Raw genomic sequence first — 20,670 nt, forward strand, 5'->3', positions numbered from 1 at the left:
AAAATGTCTAACAAATACAATTTTGCAAACACAAAGTTCTCAGTTTTATCTGCTAGTTTTATAATGTGTTACTGATCTCAGAAATAGCAGAAGGCGAGATACATCAGACTTGAATCAGACATAAGAGTATAAAAAACAAGTTATATCAGGTGTCACTCACATATCCTGATGTTCAGTCCTCTGTGGTCGCAGAAGTTTACCTTAAACTGTCCTTACAACAACAGTACAGCCAAACAAGAAGGACTACAAACTGAACAGGATCTACACAATATATTACTGAACCATGTGTCTGGTCTATTATGCATTTACACTAATGTAACACATGACACTTCTTCAGTTTTCTTCATATGTTCAAATATGGATACTGATTTAGGGACTTTTGTGCGAGGTCAAGAAAAAATTACCAATTTATTAATTTAGAATGATGGATTATCCTTTGTGAATTGTTTTAATGGGTTTAAAAAACACAAAAACAAAAACAACAACAAAAAAACAAGCCCTTCCCAGATAGCATACGGAAGTGGGCCACTTCAGGCAATGAACAAAATGGATGTGAGCCTGAAATGGCCCACATGTAAAATAGCAAATATGGCCCAAATACCCCAAATCAAATGTGGGCCTTTTTTGGTAAAGACGCAGTGCTCTCAGGTATGTGTATTCTGGATGTGGACCAGTTCTAGTTTATCCGGTTTGTTCTTGGTTGACATACGGCTTGCTTGTGGCCCAGATCTGGGAAACAGGAGCGGACCGCCCAAGTGCCATCATTCCATGCGGTATGTGGGCCAGATGAAAGTGCCAAAAGTGTCGGGTGTGGGCCGGATCTGGGCCACAGCAATTTTGCTATCTGGGTTGACTTCAGGAGGTCAGCCACACTTGCAGCACAATGGACTGTAGGAGTTTCTGACCGTGACAAATACTGTACATCGGGGGCTTTACAGCCTTTAATTCATTAAAGGTGAATACTTAGCAGCTACCACCATTACGCCCTTGAGCACAGCCTTTCCCATTCATTGTCTCTGGTCAGGCTGTTCAATTCCCAGTGGGGAGTAGTAGTGAGGAGCCCTTGGAGAAAATGCTCAGCAGCTTCTGCCGGATGGAAAATATTTCACAAATGAAAACATATCAGACCGCACACAAGGAAATTCCAGTGTCCAAATATTTTAAGGAAAAATATGGTCTGTCTTGTTTCTATGTTAAATCAAGCCCCACAGTCTACATTACACATCCATGAAACTGTCATTTTTATTAGACGTTTCTCAGTTCTTCACATATCACAGCTCTACAAATAGTACTGACATTTTAACACATGGATGAATTTTTTCATCCAATTATCACTATTTAAGAGGAAGCACCCCGAGCTGATCACTGCACGACTTCCTGCCATTTAGGTGTCTGGTCAAAGGCCTGACAGTTGCTTCACGTAGCAAAAGATTTCTGTAGCCAGCAAACACATAAACCAAAATACCTTCCTCTCCCCTTTTATGACCACGAAAGGTTAAAAAAACGATCAAAACATCAATAAATTCCCATCAGTGTCTTCATGAGCATGTGGTTAAATGCACATACACACAAACACAAACTGAGGATTGTTGGATTGTTGTTGCAGCTGAGGGAGGAAGACGAATAGATCGAGTCCACAAAGGTCAAATGTCAAACAGGCCGGGGGAATGTTTACTGTTAAACTGTATTTAAACTCTGTGTTTGCGTGCTTGTAGGCGCACAAACATGAATGTCTATAACCATTAAATTACATATGCGTTTGTTTATCCATCTGTTAGCATGGCTGAGTGTATACGCCTGTGTCTTGCGGACTTGAGAGGACACAGAGGAGAGGAAGAGATGAAGAGGGTGATATGAGGAAAATATCAAGAAAGAGGAACATTCTTATCCACTGTTTTAATCTGCATGATTTATGTGTGTCTTGTGTTATTTTTCTTATGTGGTAAATAATGTTGCCATCAAACTATCTATGAACAAAATTAATATGTGGACTATCACATTACACTGTTGTCTGAGTATGAATTAAATTAGGCTTGTTGGAAGAGAGTTTGAATTCTAAAGAGATGTGTCATTTCGCTTGTTGGGAAAATATTTGTACACTGTACATGGCTGCTAAAGCTTGTACGATGCAGCAAAAGCAGCCGATCTTCACACTATACACAGAATTTACTGTGCGGCATTAGGAAAAGGATGCATGTGATTTTACTCAAGATTATTTAATACTGAGTCTATGTCTGTAAATATCAGTTATTTTTTATAACTAAATATTCTACTGATATTTTGACAAGTAATTGAACAAATGAATTTGAAAGGTTTTCAATATTTTACAAGAGTAAATTGGGAGGCAATGAGACTCTTTAAATGAAAATTGTTGTTTTCCTTCTACAAAAATATATAATATTATTTATTTACAATTGTATTAAACAGTAATAAAAGTTGAAAAATATGACAAAAAACACCATAATGAAAAGCGATCTACAATTTGGTTCAAACTGATATGCAACATATTTGAGTGTTGTTTTAGTGCCATAATGTTATGCCACAAATGAAAACTGGTATAGTATTCCACTAGTAGGTCCACGTCATGGATGTATTAAGGAGAACTGGATACCACATTCAAAGATGGCGTCCATTCATTCCTATGAAAGTTGCTCAGTGGCACATGAAGCCAAATGCCATGTCCCCGTTGGCTTCCATGTTTTTGGGCCCATAGAGCTTGTGCAATAGTGGCCTTCTCCGGCACATCTGAGATTTCCACTGGCTGAGATGGCTGTCTTCCAGTTGGCTCCTCGTTCACTTGAATGGGGATAAAATAATTTAATCATGCAGCTCTTTTAGACTTTCCAAATGTTATTGAACCAAATGGATCAAATTCTGATCATAAAAAGTAAAAGTAATTTCACAGGCGTTGTGATGCTCAGAAAAATGTATTCACCATTTTACAGCCGCTCCTTTTCCAATGATTGTGTGTGCGGAAAAAAAAAATTTTTTTGGGCCAGTGTGCATCATATGATAATTACATGGTTTGGTCACTATGTCACATTGGCTTCACAGCCCAGTACTGTTCCTGGAGGCTTGGTAAGCTACAAAACTTTAGGGTCTCCACTAATTTTGCCTGGTGGCCATTTATGTAATCATAGTTTCATAAGAATGATATTTAAGCTGAAAGAAACGAACGTTTGGTTGCATATTTCCTTGATTTACAAATCTCTCAGCCTATCTCAGAGATTGTCCATTCCACCTCAGCACCACCACATTGCCCAAATTTGGGTATTTGAGCTCCAAACAACTGGCAAGATAGTGGTGATCATACACCTAAGCTTCAAACATCTTTGCAGAAACCTGTGGGTGATGTCACAGATGCTACAGTGCGTCCATGTTTTTGCACAGTCCTCAGACTAGCAGCAGTGCAGCTTGAGATGTTTCTTTATGTACTGACACATCTGAGCTGAAAATAACTTTTTAAGATTAAGGTTCTTGTTTGAAGACTTAAGTAAACTATGCAGTGATTTAAAATGTTTTCAAATCACATACTTTCCATTAACGAAATATAAATAAATGGCAGTAATGTAAAGTATGCATGATTTGTAATTTACAGGTATGGTCTTCAAATATTAACAATGTTTCAATGAATTCCCCTCCCCACCCCCCCACACACACAGATGCTCTTAAAATATTTATTTCTTCATTAATCTTCACTATCATCTCTGTAGAATTTATAGCTATCTCTGTGATTTATTTTAAACTGATGAGTAATACTCCCCAAGATTTTCTCAGCTATCTAAGAATGTGTTTTTATTCAATTCTAGATAACAACTAGTGCAGCCATGGCAGTTTATTGAGATTGTCCAGTCTCGTTAAATCTGACAACTATTTTAGATTTATGTGTGAGAGAAGGTCTCGTTCGCCCCTTTTCACTCTTTATTTTACTTCACATCTCTTTGTACCTGCCTTTGTTTTTTTGCCCTGTACTTTATTTCTCTACTCTCCTTCCTTCAATCACTCTCATCTCTCTCTTAAACTTCGCCTAAATTAATTCAGGCTCATTCTTGCACTTAGTGTTAGTCCCTCATCTATGTGGTCTAAGACACATACAAGTGAAATCTCCTCAATTCAACCCCCGGTTGTGACCTTTGCTGCATGTCCTGTCTCTTCCCATGTTTCTTGTCCGTCTTCGCTCTCAGCTTTAAATAATGCCACAAAATATATATCTAAAAATCAGAAAACACACGCAGACAAATATAGAGTATAGTGAAATGAGAATGCACACACACTTTCTGAGTAGTAATCCAAGACCCAAGTTAAAGTGACTCCCAGTAAAGTAAACTGACTGCTGTGTGCTGGTGAGCTATTGGGGCAAGGTGACCGTGTCGTCCATAGTTCTCACTTCACAGGAGTACTCTCATGCAGTCGTGTTTCCATCACTTCAGAGGACATTACATTGACTTACATTCATTTCCTGAGGCTTACCCTGACCCTAACCATAACCACTACTTGACTAACCCTAATCTTTAAAATAATGCTAACTTTACATTCACCTTAAAACAAGTTTTCACCCTAAAATTGAATGATTTTACGTTTGGGGGACTTTTTGTCCTCAAAAGAGAGGAGAGTTCCCACAATGTGACAAACAGATTTATGTCGCCACAACATGAGTCATACAAGTACACACACACAGCAGATCAACAGAGAGTCCGTATGTCATACTGTAATTGCTTTCTCTTTCACTGTCCCCTTATAACTAAAACCAACTCAGTGAAGAAGTGAGGACTGTCCAACATGTCCTCACTTTGACAGCGTGAAACCCCAAACGGTTCCCACAAATGTAAAAGTACAAGGACGGGCACACATAACAGATGGTGGGTCCCAGTTCTAATTAGCTGGATCTTTGCAGTAATAATAGATTTCTCTCATTATTTATGCGGAATGATTAGATTACAGAGCAATCTGATTGGTCTAAATGAGTTTCTAATGAAAGGATTGTAATGAAGTTACAGGATGTTCCAGGAAGTGGGAGGGTAATCAGAGTGTATCCTTAAATCACACACACACACACACACACACACACACACACACACACACACACACACACACACACACACACACACACACACACACACACACACAGTTACGTACAGTTTGTTTCATCAGCTGTTTATCTGCGTCCTGTTAGTTCCTTTGAACAGCCCTGGACTGACTTCAAAGCCTGACAAAAACACACACACACACACACACACACACACACACAATTAGAGACAGTTAGTCTCCAAAGTGTTAAATGAGGATATTGTGTATTTTCTGTTTCAGCTCTATCAGATCTGCCTTTTTTTAGTCAGGCATCCAAATTGACCAGCAGAGATTAACATTTTAAATGACCTTCACATTAAGGGCAACTTGCAGGTTTGTGCCTTGCTCAAGGGAAAACAGTTCTGTCAATTAATATTTTTGACATCAATCGACTCTTTCCTTTGATTGTATTCCTGGATATTTAAAGCTGGAGTGTGGGGCTTGTGGCAGTGAGAGTAAAGGGGGGCGCTTGGCAGTGATTGCCTGAGTACAAAGACATTACTAGGACAGGACAAGGGGAGGACATTTCTATTCCTTTGATAACATTTAAAGTAAAGTTAGACTTTTCTGTCAACTTCCCAACTCATTTTAAAAAGAGACGAGAGAAAAAAAGAGAGAGAGAGGGCTGAGAGCACCAGCGAGTGAGAGAGAGAGAAAGAGAGAGAAAGCAGCTGTGGTCGAGTGAGCTAGAGAGTGAATGAAGAGAATGGTAGCGAGAAAGATGGTGAATCAGATCAATAAAATGAACAGACTTTGATCCATTCAGTCTGATAACATTTGGAAAGTCTAGAAGAGCAGCATAATTAACAGTCAAACAGCCAGCGCAGGAATTTCACCCCCGACATGAGAGTTAAAAACTCCATATACAGTAAAATACAGAGAGATTTATCTGATGGTGATAAGCTTGATCTGCATTGTGTGGACTTGTTTGGCCAGGGCTTGAATTCATTTAAAAAAGTCCCACACTGCAGTTTTAAAGTCTAGGGTGAATTAAACAACCTTAAGCAAAGTTGAGAGTTCATATGAGGATATGAGGATACATTAAGGACAAAATTATCTTTTTTTTATTACTGTGGGTACTGTGGGTACAACACCATCCATGCTATTTCCTGTTGCCCCTGCTTTTGGTGACACACAGATAAATTTACATGTGGCAGCACAGTTTCCATGAATCAGCAAGTTAGCAATAAAAAGTCAGTTGATCATGAGCTCTTCCACCAAACTTCATTGCAATCATTATGAATTATGTCAGTTGGTAATCACAGACAGCAAGACGGACAGACAGATGCAAATCTCGGACAAGATGTGTCTGATTTCAGTCTGTTAGGCCAGATTATAATGTAAAATCCAGGCTTTCTAGAGCAGTGCAGTGTTTGCTGCAACATTGGTGCTTATGGTGTGTTTCTAGTAATCCTGTAGGTAAAAACATTTTCACAGAGATATTATACACTGATCTCTGAGATTAACCAGGACTTCACCAGGGGAGATCACAGAGACATCTAGGAAAAATATACATTTATGTCATTCTAGTCTGCAAAATATGCATCACTTTGCTCAAACCATTAAGATTAATGGAGGCTAAATCTCCATGAATTCACACAGATGCGTAAAGCACTGAAAAAAAGGCACGTGTTCATGGAAAGTGGAAGTGGAAGGGGGGTAAGTGCAAGCTCTGGCACACAGACTCTAAACATTCACACACATGCAGATTCATGCAAAGGGCATCCTACTCACACGGCCTTGTGAGGTTGCCTCTATGATCTTTTAATTTGCATGGATCAACTCTAATCCACAATCCTGCTCATCTCTTTCCACTCTGGTGACCCTGATGGAAAATATCAGAGCCAGGCAGGATATGTGGATTATTGCTTGTTTGGGATAAATTTGTCTGAGGTTTCAGATTGTTTGTTATGTTTTTCACTCAGAGCCCAATTAGAATTACGTCACTCTTTAGTTCTTCAACAGTTAAAACTGGACATAGTCAAGGTTTTTTTCAGCCTTTTGTCCTTGTCGTTATTATAGTATAGTATAGTTAAACATTAAAGGGGACATATTGTGCTTTTTGTGATTTTCTGTTATTTTCATACTGTTATAATGTTAAACATGGTCAAATGTCGAAAGCTTGAGGTGAATGTATGTAAAAATGCTCCCTGCACGTAAAAAACCCAGGCTTCAGCTCTACTTCACTAATTCCTCCTCGTGATGACATCAGATTGTTCACAAATGTCCAAAATAGCCATCCATTGCGTAGCCTCTGGTGCTAAGATTACTGTTGAGGTTGTTCCAATCATTGTCCACGTGCGTATTTTGGATCAGATTTAGGCTTGACCATGTACAGATATATTTGAGAAATTCCCATTTACAGTAATTTTTTTAAAAAAGAAGAAAAAGAAGTGAAATCCTATTACTACTGCTTGTTATGTAGCCTCTTGAGCCGTCTGAAGTCAGCTGAGACACAGTGTAGCCGGGAGCTAACCAATTAGAAAAGAGTGGGCTCATCAGGAGGTGGGGGGCTTAAAGAGACAGGAACTAAAACAGCCTGTTTCAGACAGAGGCTGAACTGAAGGGCTGCATAAAGGATAGTATGAGATAAATAAGGAGTTTTGGTTGTGTTTTTTGGGGGATTTTTTTTTTTACAGTAAATCATGCAAAGATATTCCAGTAGAGCCCCAGAATATAAATACAGACCTGGAAATGTGCATGATATGTCCCCTTTAAATAATCAGTTGCAGAAAAAAAAAGAAGAAAATATTAATCAGTAAAGAAGACATTATCTGAATGTCTTTCTGGCATTCAACTAAAGGAGTGTAAAAAAGTAGAAAGACAGCAACAACAGAGAAATTTACAGGCAAGTTAATGAGAAAAGGACTTGGCTGGGAGGAAAGAATGATTTGAAAAAGCTGAGGGAGCCAGAGAGTGATGGATGAGAAGAAGATGGAGAGAGAGAAAACAGATGAAAGAAGAAAACAAGTGAGAGGGCGGCAGTGATTCATTATTGAGGACCACGCCCCTTGACTGAACTACAGCTATGAAATACACACACAGATATGTGCACTGATTCAGATAAACACTTGTGAATTTAAGGCTTGGCAGGGTGTGTGACACCCCTCTCAGCCCTGTGTGGACACGCCCTGTTAGCCAGAGCACCTGACAGATTAATGCCTAACCACAAGAACCACAAGGATGATGAAGGTCAATCCTTCCCTCATATATCTTCATCTACATGTTTACAGCCAACATATTTATCTAATGACGGTTACAAGATCAAGCCGTCACACTTTCTATTTTTGAATTAATTTGTCTCTTTGGTTTTGAAAGAATGTTTTGCTTCTTATTAGGTCAGCACTTAATGTTTTGTGCTGCATCTCTCCAATCTGATTTGTTGTTTTTTATTTAATTTCTTTTTGCCCATGTTTTGTTCTAATGTGAACCTGTGAACCAACTCTCAGTAGTGGAGTGACAAGCAGGGCCATGGCAGAGGTTACGACTTTTGGTAATATTGGAATTTGTAAGGTTACTCTTCGATTATACACATTTTACAAAGGCTAATTCTCATATTTCCAGACTAAATATCTATCTAAGTAATTAAATAAAGGATATTCTCCACCAAATGACCTAACTGGCACTATAGAGAGGCCTTTGAAACAACATTTAGACCATAATGTAGAGAGATAAAATATACAGAAAATATATATAAGAAGTTAAATTCATGAGTGAAATGTGGCAGCTAGTCAAACATTTCTCAGGTGGATGGGGTTCTGCTGAGAGAATGTGGACTCATGACCTCAGTATTTCTAAAATTTGGCTACAGCTCTGGCAACCGGCGTCTCACCTGCATGTGAACACAGCCAGTTGTCTTTGTTGGAATGACGACCGAGCCTGAGGTGCTGTACTGCTACTGCAAATCCCACCCTGGGTTCCTGCAGTGGTAAGCAACAACTTTTCACCTGTGCCAAGTGTTGTTTTGAAGCAGTTTGGTTTGGTTAGAATCTTCACACTCATGATAATTTAATAATATTTTTTTGTTTTGCTTAAGATAGAAAAATGTACATTTCTGTTAGGTTTGGGTTAGCCGTATGAAGCAATTTGATTAAAGTGACAGTGCTGTCCAGGTAGTTAAACCTGCAATAACTGATTTTTTCTGCCATCTTGGGGGCAGCGCAACAAGCTGCAAACACAACATTGACATAACATTTTATAAAGTGGATTTGGGGAATGTGTTAGCAAACAGTTGTCTATTTAAACATCCAACAGACACAGAGAAACAATTCTCCACCAAATCCTGTGTGAAATACAGGATTTGGTGGAGAATTAGCTGCTAAATGCTCCGCTAACTCTGTGCCATTCTGTTTCATTCTGAGCACGAAGCATACAGTGGGTATGCCAAAGGTTTTTGCTGAAAACAGCTGCCTGCTGTGGCTGAAAATGAGGTTGATGAGAGCAGTGAGACAACGAGCTTAAAGACACTGAAATAGAAACATTAGAGCTGAGGGGAACTGCAGAGTCTGGTGATAACTTTTATATTTGACACTATAAGTGACCCTGTTCTAATTAACATAGTAATTTGATCAATTGTTAATATAAAATATTGATCATGCTGATTGATTATGTTTTATTTTCACTTTCACGGTGCAAAATGTTTTGCTATGAGCTGGGCATCAGACACATATCACAGCGAGAGGGAGAAAATAACCCCAAGATGGATGTCAAAAAGAGGTATTTGGCTGATTGTGCAATTTGCAATGTGCAATTATCATTCTCACAACAGAAATTCTCTCAGTAGGAGGTCATACTAAAAGAAAATACATACTCAACCACACCCTGTACATTCTTCAGTACAATCCACACACACCCTGAAATACACATCACACATAGAGATCAGAGAGCATCTCCTCTACAGATGCATACATGAATAACAATTGCATAATTCATTCTGATATGGAGTGGTCTGAAACACACAAACACACACACCCTCTAACCACACAACACCCTCATAAGTCCCTGTCGAACTGTTAACACCGTCAACACCCCCATAATTCAATCCTGCTTCATTTGGCTAATATGACAGGCACAGTGTGTAAATTACATGACCTTTGTTCACTCATTCCTACCTGTAGTGTTTGTGTGTGATTTCCATTAGCACATTAGCGTGTGCAATGTTATGCCACAGCCCATACTCACCCGCCTGTGCAGTGAAGACGGTCCATGTAAAATATTCAAACCTCACACAGCCAATTAGTGTAATGGGGACATATTTGCATATATGGAGGGTATGAGGGGGTAAAAGATAAAGGGAGGAAGGGCTTGGAGGAATGAGAAGAGGAGAAGGTAAAACTGAGCAGAGAAGACTGGTGAACTGAGATGCTGTGGGAAAAGATGAGAGGGAAATGAACAATATCACTGAAATTGAGAAGGTGTCATGCAGTTATATTCTATGAAATTACAGCTTTCACCTCATTCTCTATCAAAACATCCACATACACACTGAAAATACAAATTAACCACTTCAAGCGAAGAAAGAAGAGGTTACTGCTTTGAGGGAAAGAGAATCAATTCCTTTTCCATCTATTGAGTATTGAAACAATGACAACAGGAAGTTTTTAATGCAGTTAATCTATCACTTGGCAGTTACAACCAAGATTATGAAACCAAGTCTGAAAACGTTTCCTACAAAGAGGTACACATGAAAAACAAAAATAACAGGAGACAGGCAAATAAAAAACAACCCTGCTGGTTACCATATTTGACATGGCAACCAATTTCATTTTGCATATTGCATGCAGGCTGGAAATTATGAACACAGTTTGAAAGCATCCTTGGCACCGTGTTGAATCCATGTTTCAAATTATTTAAGGGAGTCGGGACGCACTGATGGGCGCTTTGTGGTGTTTCAGTGTTGATTTCATCTGCGACACAGACACACACATGAGAACTGACAGTATATATGTGAACTGTAGGTCGGTTTTAAATGCTAAGGCATAAGGCATTAACATATTGTAGGGGAAAATCCAAGATATGAAGGTGTCTATAGATGTTTTGTTTACTTAATCAAATGTATCCATGCGGACTAACGCTCATATAAAATATATGAACATGTAAAAGAATGCATACACAGTAACAGACGCAGCCTTTCTTCCTTATTAAAGATACTTGGTGTTTTTTATTTACATCATATAAGACAGAAGATGTGCCCTTAATGTCAGTCAGAAACCAACCGCTGTCATCAAGCCTCCTCCAGATACACACCTGTTTCCAACTACAGCATCAAACAGGGTTCATGTCCAGGGTCAGCTCTGTATGTTTACGACATGACATCAAAGTACAAAATACTACAAGACTGTTAACAAAACTCTTTTGTCCGAAATGAGTGACACAGATCAAAGGTTTCCAAAGTGAAGTCTGAGAATGATCCTTGTGAAGTGAGGAGCTGATACATGTTGCGAATGTTTATTAGTTTTAAATTCAGCTGGTGAACAAATGTTATGGAAGCTACTATTGTCATGAGGGTGAAACTAGACTGGAGATCAGTAGAGTAGGATTTGTTTGGGAACCCTGGACATGGGCATCAACCATGTTTGCTTCTGCTGTTAAAACCAGGCTGCTGTTAAACAAATAAGGAACAGTTTCCCATCAGCATAGAGCCATTGTACTGTGAGTCAGTGGGGATTAAGTTGATCTTTTTAACAACAAGACAGTTTGTGACAATGTCCTGCAAAAAACATGTGTTAAGCGACTTTATTTTTCGCTAAAATGACAGTGTCATGCTTATTCAATTAAAGAAAATATTTCATAAAACCAGCGTTGAAGAAAACCAGGCAAAATGTGATGTGGAATGAAACAAATACAATAGTGTTAAAAATCTACTATTTTTTTCTTCAGCACTGCAAAAAAGGACATTACTCTGGGGTGAGAAGGTTTTGTAGGACACTGACATTTTGGGAAATCCAGACGAGCTTTAGATGGCACACATACTGTACTGACAGAAAGTAATTGTCTGAAGTAGAAAAAGACAGCAAAGCAGTGGAAAATGTGGAAAAAGTCCAATCATTTTGTGATTTATACCAAAAAGTCTGCTATATAATTTTATTACAATTTCCATTCTTCAGTTAAGAATATATTTAATAGATCTAAACTGTAGAGATTTGTTACAGCTACAGTAGGCCTTTATTAACACGTTGGCACATTGTACATCGGCAAACTCAATATGTTCTCATATTTGGATGGATGTGTGAGCACAGAGATCTCAGTTGCTGGATTTTTTTGTCTATATTTGTCTCAGTGGACAATGAAGACTCTCACACCCTCATGACATTCCCCCAGGCTCAACATTTTGTTCATGTTCATTGTTTGACACAGCTTCTACAGTACAGCTCAGTCGTATTGCCACTGTAACTGTGATGTGTGCCTGTTTATAAGTGACTCACGCACAGTATGCACTGCAGTGTAATGGTCTATGACTGATAATAATACTGTAGAGAACCAGTACCTGCAACACCTCCGCATCATAACAAGCAAGACTTGTAAGGTTTGACCAAACGTCTAATATTGTGCCAAGAATTTACAGACTTGGAAACACAGGCGTTGGACACAAGTTGTGTGGGCGTAATGCTGGTGCAGTGTCCTTTATTTAGCCTAGATGCTGAATTCAGGCACCGCTGAAGTTGAGTGTGTATGACACCGGCACAACATTTATGCTACAATAGATTCATCAAGTACATATTAATGTATTTATATGACTTATAGAGTCTCACCAGGATGGCAGTCAGAGAGTACTTGTGCATCTCTTTCTGTGAAAACCAACCTTGGAAAAACTTAACCCCAGGCTCGACAACAGAACTGTCAAATACACTTAACAGTGGTTCACCAACTTTACCAGGATCTTAAGGTCTTACTGCTTTATACAATACACAGAATTTTACATGCACTGATTTTTTTTTTTTCTTCAACAATCATTGATTTAACATTACTTGATTATATAATATTATGGTCAAATTGTGTTTTTTTGTTGGGATTCAATAAATGGAACTTCTTTCTACCAAAGAAATAGTCCCTACCCTATGAAAACTGACAACAGTGTATTCTGTGGACTATCCAGAGTAACAGGGCACTGCTTGAGGAAAGATGTAATATAATTTTATTTTCATTTTCCCATTGTGCAGGGATGGAGATATGTATCTCAGAGATGATCATCTCCAAACCCGAACAAGTGAAACCAAAACTATGTTGGTTCCTGCACTGAAGTGTACTCTTATTGAGGATGCAACATCCTCAATAAAGCTGTTTTCCATACTTGCTCTTCCATGAGACACTGTTACAGACACATAAAATCGCTATTGTCCTGTGTTTCTGGTTTAATCCACCGGTGCTTATGGTTTCATTTGTCCACATGAGATGTTTGATAACAGCTGAGGACACTTGAGGCAAAATTGAGGCAAACCAATGTCCATTTTCTGAGGCTTTAGACATGGGAAATATTCCTCAGGCTGTTAGAAAGCTTGGTGAACCATTCTCTGGTGTATTTGACAATCTGTACTGGACCAGAAGTTACTCTTTGTACAAGGCAGGCCTGTTACACATTACTATAAAGGAACATGTCAAAGTGATGATCATCTGAACCATGTTGTATGTTGCGTGAATGTTGCAGATTCTTGTTCCCTATAATATCACCAAAACGAAAGAGTGTTAAATACCTTTTGGTCTAATGAACTGTTTTGGCTTTTTTGCAACAGACCAAACTGTCCAAACATCTTTTTGTCCAAGTTACAAATGTGACCAACATGATACAGCTTTTTATCTAACAGGTGTAGCAAATCCCCCCCCCCCCCAAAAAATCCCCTTTTGACTTAAATTTTGATTTGCCACTATAGTCTTTAAAGTCATTTTATATTCTGTAGCTAAGATATCTAGGCTTAAGATTATAAGGTTGGCCCACTAAGCAACAGCACCTAGTTTCTAATTAATACACATATTTTTTTCTGACATTCTTTAGGCTAAAAACTATGCTCCCATGTGTTTGGCTGGATTTATTTTGATGTTTTACTGTTGTCTGCTCTGTTTGTTCTGTTCTGCATACATACTTTAGGAGACAGAAACTATTTTGAAAATAAGTTATTTAAGATATTATAAATATGGATTATATTATGGGGTGTATGTAAAGAAATATTTTTCAAAAATATATTTGTGATTTCTTTGTTATTATTAAATAACAATTAAAATTTCTATTTTCATTGCTAAAATTGATCTGAACCTGTACAGAACATAAACATCGATGACAGTTCTTGGAATTATTTATGGCAATGATGAACTATCACTTAAAAAAAACATCTCAAGTTCAAATAGTGGCAGGTGACAAGGGAATCAGAGATCATTCTTCTTCCTTCTCCTCCTCCTCCTCCTCTAATATGGCACATCACTTTGTTATGCTGGTATCAATCCCAGTTAGAGGGCATGATGCTCCTTAGTGGGTGAAGCTTTTGAATAGATAATTGTTTTTGTGTCCTAAGTGACTGAGTGACACTCCCTTTCCTTTCTTACATTTAAATTTGCATTTCAGTCACAATTTTTAAGTTTATATTAAATGTCAAAGTTTAAACTGGGCCAGTGTATCTGTTTAAATATAATGTTTGGGTAAGAATTAGTTCTTCTGATAATGTAACTGTGTTTTACAAAAACATGTTCCTGTTGAATCCCAGTCAGCTGACAAAGTGTTTCACTGTCAAAATGTGCTGGTCCTGCCATGTTCACAACAGACAACGGGAGCCAAATTTTTACTTCAAACATTAAAGGTATACTATGCAGGATTTGTTGGTTGGTGTTTGTAAACACAGCATTCAAAGTTGGCCCCTCCTCCCTGGCTTGACCAGAGTAAGCTGAGAGAGAGAATAAAGAGAGCGAGCAGTGCTGGCGAGAACAAAGCCGTGAATCAGATAAATAAAACGTTATTTCTCTCACAGCAGTTACGTTCTAAAGCACAAGTAAACACACCCACACCTTTGCACAGCACCGCACAACCCTGAGAGAAGGTGCAGCATTGCCAGATTTAGCTCAGCCCCGCCCTCGGTCAAGCAGACACACAGACCTGCAGCTCTTTATACATCCGTGACACAGAGACAGAGAGCAGAGTGGAGCAGAGGAGAGAGACGGAGACAGTGATGTAACCTGGTTGCCACACTACAAGTCCAGACCTCACACCCTGCACACTGTTACTGAATGGGGGTTACACACCCACTGCCCAAAGGCTGACGCCCAGATGTGTCCCGAACACAGTGAAATAATAAGAAAATACAGGCAGAGGGCAGAGTCTCTGTAGATACATACACCGACACACACTTCTAGTGGGTCATAAGTGACGATTGAGAGGAATTATTTTTGTATGAGTCTATACATAGTTGGATTTCTTTTAGGAAAATCCTGCATAGTATCCCTTTAAGTAGGATTAGCCTGTGCTGGTGTTGAAGAGATAGGAATAAGTGCTAGCAACACTGGAGATCTAAAATATTTATTGGCACATTTTATTTCCTCAGAGCTTTCCAGAGGTTCAGCAACCAATATATAATTTGGAAAGATGCGGTGAAACCACAGCACTCTTACTATACTTTCCCATTTAACCTAAGGTGTTTTTAGTTTCTGTGATTTTTGTGATTTAAGGGTGAATTTAAAGATGTACCAGAGTTTCTTATTGTGCCTCTGAACAGCAGCTGTCAGTAACATAAGCCAAATTGTGATGTTGGTTTACAGTTGAAAAACATTATTTTAACACTTTTTTATAACAAGTAAGAAAGCACATGTCTGCAGATTATTAATAATTAATCACATTATTTCAAAAGTTATGAATCATAAATAATCAGTTAAAATTTGAATGTCATGTTAAAAAACATCTGTCAAACGTCTATCGACATTTAAAAAAATGAAATATTTCATGGAAACTCAGCCTGATGACAAAAAAGTTTTGTTTAGTTTGTGGGTCATGGCCATCTATTTGAAATCTGATATATTTGAAGTTCACAACTGTTACATATATGTGATGTAAACAACCATAAGGAATAATGGCAGCATCACCAGGCTATTAGTTACATTAAATAAGTTCCTAGATGACTATCCAACAAAACAAAGCCAACCCTTCACATCCTGAACTTCATGATGACAGTTTATGAAAATTCTGACAATTACTTCCCCATATCTGGGTAACTGAGCTACACTGAAATATTTGGAAGGCCTGAGATTTCCACTGAGTAAAGCATACTCAGTCTACCAGCAAACTAGTAGACTTGAATTTGAATCCTGTTACATTTACATGGGGCTAGTACATATTTTTATATCAGTGTGGTACAAAATAATGCAATTAAAAAAGATTATGTATGTAAATGTGAACCGTGTCAAGCGTGCATACTGTGACTATGTGTACATGTTAGTATGCACTACATTGTGTGTATTATTGGTTGATCTGGACAAAATAGATGAATATGATTTCAAATATTTGAACTCTCTGAAGTGCATTTGATTTTTTTTTTTTTTTTTTTTTGCCAGCCACTCATGACAGTCTCAATATTAAATACACCACTGATCAGGACTAATCAGGAGCTCGGTGGGATAAGGTGCCCACCATGACTTTCAACCTCACAGGTTTAAATGTGGCTCATAAGCTTTGGCACATGTCATTCTCTCTTTTGAATTGTTCACTCAGCAGTGTAAGATACAGAAATGTCACAAAAATATCCTAAAACAAGTGGAAACATTGCATATGAAATAAGATGAATGAAGTGCTCCCTTTATTTGTCAAATATTTGAAATGAAACCTGTATTTTGTCCTGATTTGAGCAGTAAAAAGGCACTGAGCTGAGAATAATTTTCAGTCCTAAACATATTACCTGCAATGAAATGGCTGGATTTTTGTCGATTATTAGTTTGCTGTGGGTTAAAAGCAGAAAAAGGGCTCTAAGATCAGCTTAGTTATAGCGTTTTTTGGCATTTGTCCTTTGATGACCCTTTTTCAAACCTACTGTATCTCCTTGTTTATACCTCTCATCTGTCTCTCCCCTGCCCGACCAACTGGTCCTAGGATGGAAGTGTTGATGTAATGAGCAGCAGATGTTTAGGAGTACGTTTAGTAAAGCATGACATGATTGAAGGACAGTTGGAAGGGGTGGAAAGGGAGTTGTATTGTTCTTCAGTAGTGGTCTTCCTTGTACAACAGTTGTGGTCTTCCTTGTACAAGAGGCCATGATGCACAGCAAACATGTACGGCAATGTTGCCATCTTCCCACAGTTATTCATATAGCGTCATTCCTCAGCACCCATTTTGTTAATGGATCATGGATTTGTTCAGTTTGCGCAATTCCATTGCTAATGAGTGCAACACTGGTTATTTAAATGAGCCACCTACAGGTTTTGTCCAAGCGTTGTTGCCTCTCGACCAGGGTTAGGTAACCAGTCGTACACAGAGGACTGCTGAAGAGAGCTAGATGTCAGATCTAGAGCTGAGGGAACCAGCTAGATCAAAAAGTTTTATATTAACGTTTCTCCACTAATTAACCCCATCACTGAACCTCCTTGGGGAAGGGTCCATGTGGGACTTGCACAGTTGCTGTACCTCAAGTCTTTTGAACCATATCTCCCTTGCTCAGGAGGGCATGTTGTTCTTTTACCCTTTGATGAGAAGCCTTTTTTATGTTTCCTTCATACAGGCCATCCCACAGGTCTGACTCCAAGTTTTCACATAATGCATTTGCATATCCATAGATCCGTGCGATTGGTGTCCTGCATGTACCACAGGTTCAAATCCAGCCTCTCACATCATGAATATTCATGTCTCCTTGTCTGTGTATGGGACCTACAAACTTGTTTCTCTTAGAAACATGGTCCCGATGCTGTAGGAGACTTTCCTCATAGAGGCTGGGGGAGCTGAGCGAGAGCTGGTCAGTGATGCATGGCTGTGAGATGTCCCCGCCTCCAGGAAGTAACAGGTTCCCGGGATCTCTTTGGGAAAATTCTCTGGGAGCTCCAGCCGTGAACGAGGGACAAAGGAAAAAGAGCGGTCGTCTTTCAGCAACCTGTTGTGAAGAGAAGAGAAGAGACTTCATGAATGAATAATCACTCATGATAATAACATTTTCTGCTTTGCGTGTCCGTGTACATGTGTGTACAGTGGGTGTGTGTGTCCACAGCTTAATCTCTGTTGTACTGTAGCACAACAAACCGAGATAAGATACATCACAGAATTAGACATTAGACATATAAAGTATGGTATGCAAAGTCAGAGGAGATATTTCTGATGTCAAGTAAACTGTAATTACAGTATATATTTCTGGAAGAGGTTTGAATTGAATTAAAGCATACTGGTTTGTCAAAGCCTTTACTATCATGGCTATGTGGTAAAAAAAAAGACAATTTACAATTTATGTGTATATTAAAAATATTCGAAGATGTATTTGTTGCAGAGCTGTGTACAGTGCAATGATTAGTTACGATCTACAGAGACTGTGCATTGTTCAAGTTTAACCAAATGGAGACAAAATACATAAAAATAGAGAAAAAAATATATAAGACATAAGAAAATGTAAAAGAAAAAATGACATTAAAAAATAAGGAACCTTTTAAAGAGCACATGCAGGCAAAAGAAAATAGGAAAAATAGAGTATCTGTAAGAATCAATCCAGTGTATGTTTATATATGAAGTGCAGTTACTTACTGGTAAGTTGTGGGACTAACATTTATACACCTCGGATGGCTCCCTGATTCAAACTTGCTGGCCAGTGTCACGTTGTTCCCAAACAGGCAATAACGCGGCATTTTCACTCCAACCACACCTGCCAGCACCGAACCTGTGTGGATACCTATTCTTAGCTAAAGGAGACAAGGAGGAAGAAGGTGGTGGGATTGTAGAGAAAAAAGGTGTAGAAGCAGAGGGAGAGAAAATAGTTTAAATATTGTGTCATGTATATTCCTTACCAATTCACATGCCCACACTTGGCCTGAAAATGGAAGATATGCATCTGATGTTGTTGCTGTATCTTCATTAAAGTCTGTGTTTATGTTACTTTTCCCTTCCTTTTGACTCCTTTACACTGTAAATGCCTGCAGCTTGACAGTTACATCACTCAAGTCTGATCTAGTGCTGAAATGATCAAGTCAATTAATCAACTAGTTGATCAACAGAAAAGCAATTTGAAACCTTGTTGATAATTAATTATCTAAGTCACTTATCAAGTGAAAATGTAAAGACATTAGCTGATTCCATCTTCTCAAATGTTAGGATTTGATGCATTTCTTTATCATATATGATACAAAACTGTATATTTCTGGGTTTTGAGCTGTTGGTTGGATGTAACTATTTGAATAAGTCACCTTAATTTGAATTTGAATGGGCATTTTTCTCTATTTTCTGACATTTTACAGGCAAAAAGATGAATTGATTATTGGGAAAAATAATGAAAAAATCCCTAATTGGAGCCCCAGTCTGATCTCACTGCGAGCCTTAAAGGTAACATGTGACAACAGGATTTAATCCATCCTGACATCTAAATTGACTAACCTGTCACATCCTGTGCTGTACCACAACAACATATGAATGTTCATTAACTGAATCTCCCTCCCAAATTGATGCCAAATCATTCATGTGCTGCCCATCCTGCAGCTCAAAGCCTGTCTTGTTTTGAACCAGAAGTGCTATGTGCACATTCATTCGCTGAATTGGAATTGTACTGTAACAATCATCCTGCCATAGTAGCTGTTATTATCTAATCTGAGTTTCTTTGGCAACAGACCTTTAGACTGATGAAAATCTTAAAATAGCAAGAGAGAGAGAGAGAGGGAAATAAATTAAGAAAAATAATTGCTGCCATCTCCTCTTGCTGATAGATGACATATATAGGGCACCAACATGGTGCTCATAACATAATCTGGTTAAAGTATGAATCTATAAATGGCTGGAGGCAGCATGAAAGCTATCCAGCCATCGTTCCAATTTGACCATTTCACTTCATGGCCTCTCGACAAAACTATTGATTTCCTCCACTTGGGGACACACATACAGTACACACACACACAAAAACCGGTGGAAACAAGTAGATTTCTAATGATCTACTTGAGTATCTTATCACCTTGGTAACCAACGCCACTGTGTGCATGCCAGCACACTGCGAGGTAGTCATGGCAACAACAGGCGATGGGGGTAGTGAGGTAGAAAGAGCACAGACAGACAGAAAGACAGAAAGAAAGACAATAGGGAGAGAGAAATAACCCTATAATTAGATGGCAAAACCTTGACAGCACGGGAGGAGAGATAAAGAAAACGAGACAGACAGAAAACAAGAGAAAAAAGGGCTGGCAGGTGCACTGGATTGACCTATTTTTCAGCTAAACTGCTCACAGATGGCCATACACTTTTCTGTCCGTCTCTACAACAGACAACTGTTTACATACACACACACACACACACACACAAACAAATCTGCATCCAGCGCCCACTCTCCTCTTTATTTCTTAGTCTCAAAACACAGACACAGAAACACTCATACACTCCTGCCCTCCGTTTCGATATGAGTCAGCATATACAGCACATGGCCCTCGGTGAACCAATGAGCAAATGGCGCAGCAGCACAGGCA

At 38.7% G+C, this 20,670-nt stretch overlaps 1 protein-coding gene across 1 annotated transcript in view; it reads right to left on the reverse strand.

The window, feature by feature from the left end:
* Nucleotides 1-10,648: 10,648 nt before the first annotated feature.
* gucy1a2 (guanylate cyclase 1, soluble, alpha 2) overlaps nt 10,649-20,670 on the reverse strand; it is a 48,427-nt gene continuing 38,405 nt past the window's right edge. Inside the window, exons 8-9 of the mRNA XM_067594572.1 lie at nt 18,755-18,909; nt 10,649-18,116 (exon numbers count right to left, since the gene is read on the reverse strand). Of these exons, the coding sequence (XP_067450673.1) occupies nt 17,897-18,116; nt 18,755-18,909 (375 nt within the window). The 3' untranslated portion in view covers nt 10,649-17,896. The remainder of the gene's footprint in view (nt 18,117-18,754; nt 18,910-20,670) is intronic.

Source organism: Thunnus thynnus, chromosome 7 (genome assembly GCF_963924715.1).
Source record: "Thunnus thynnus chromosome 7, fThuThy2.1, whole genome shotgun sequence".
Lineage (NCBI taxonomy): Eukaryota > Metazoa > Chordata > Actinopteri > Scombriformes > Scombridae > Thunnus > Thunnus thynnus.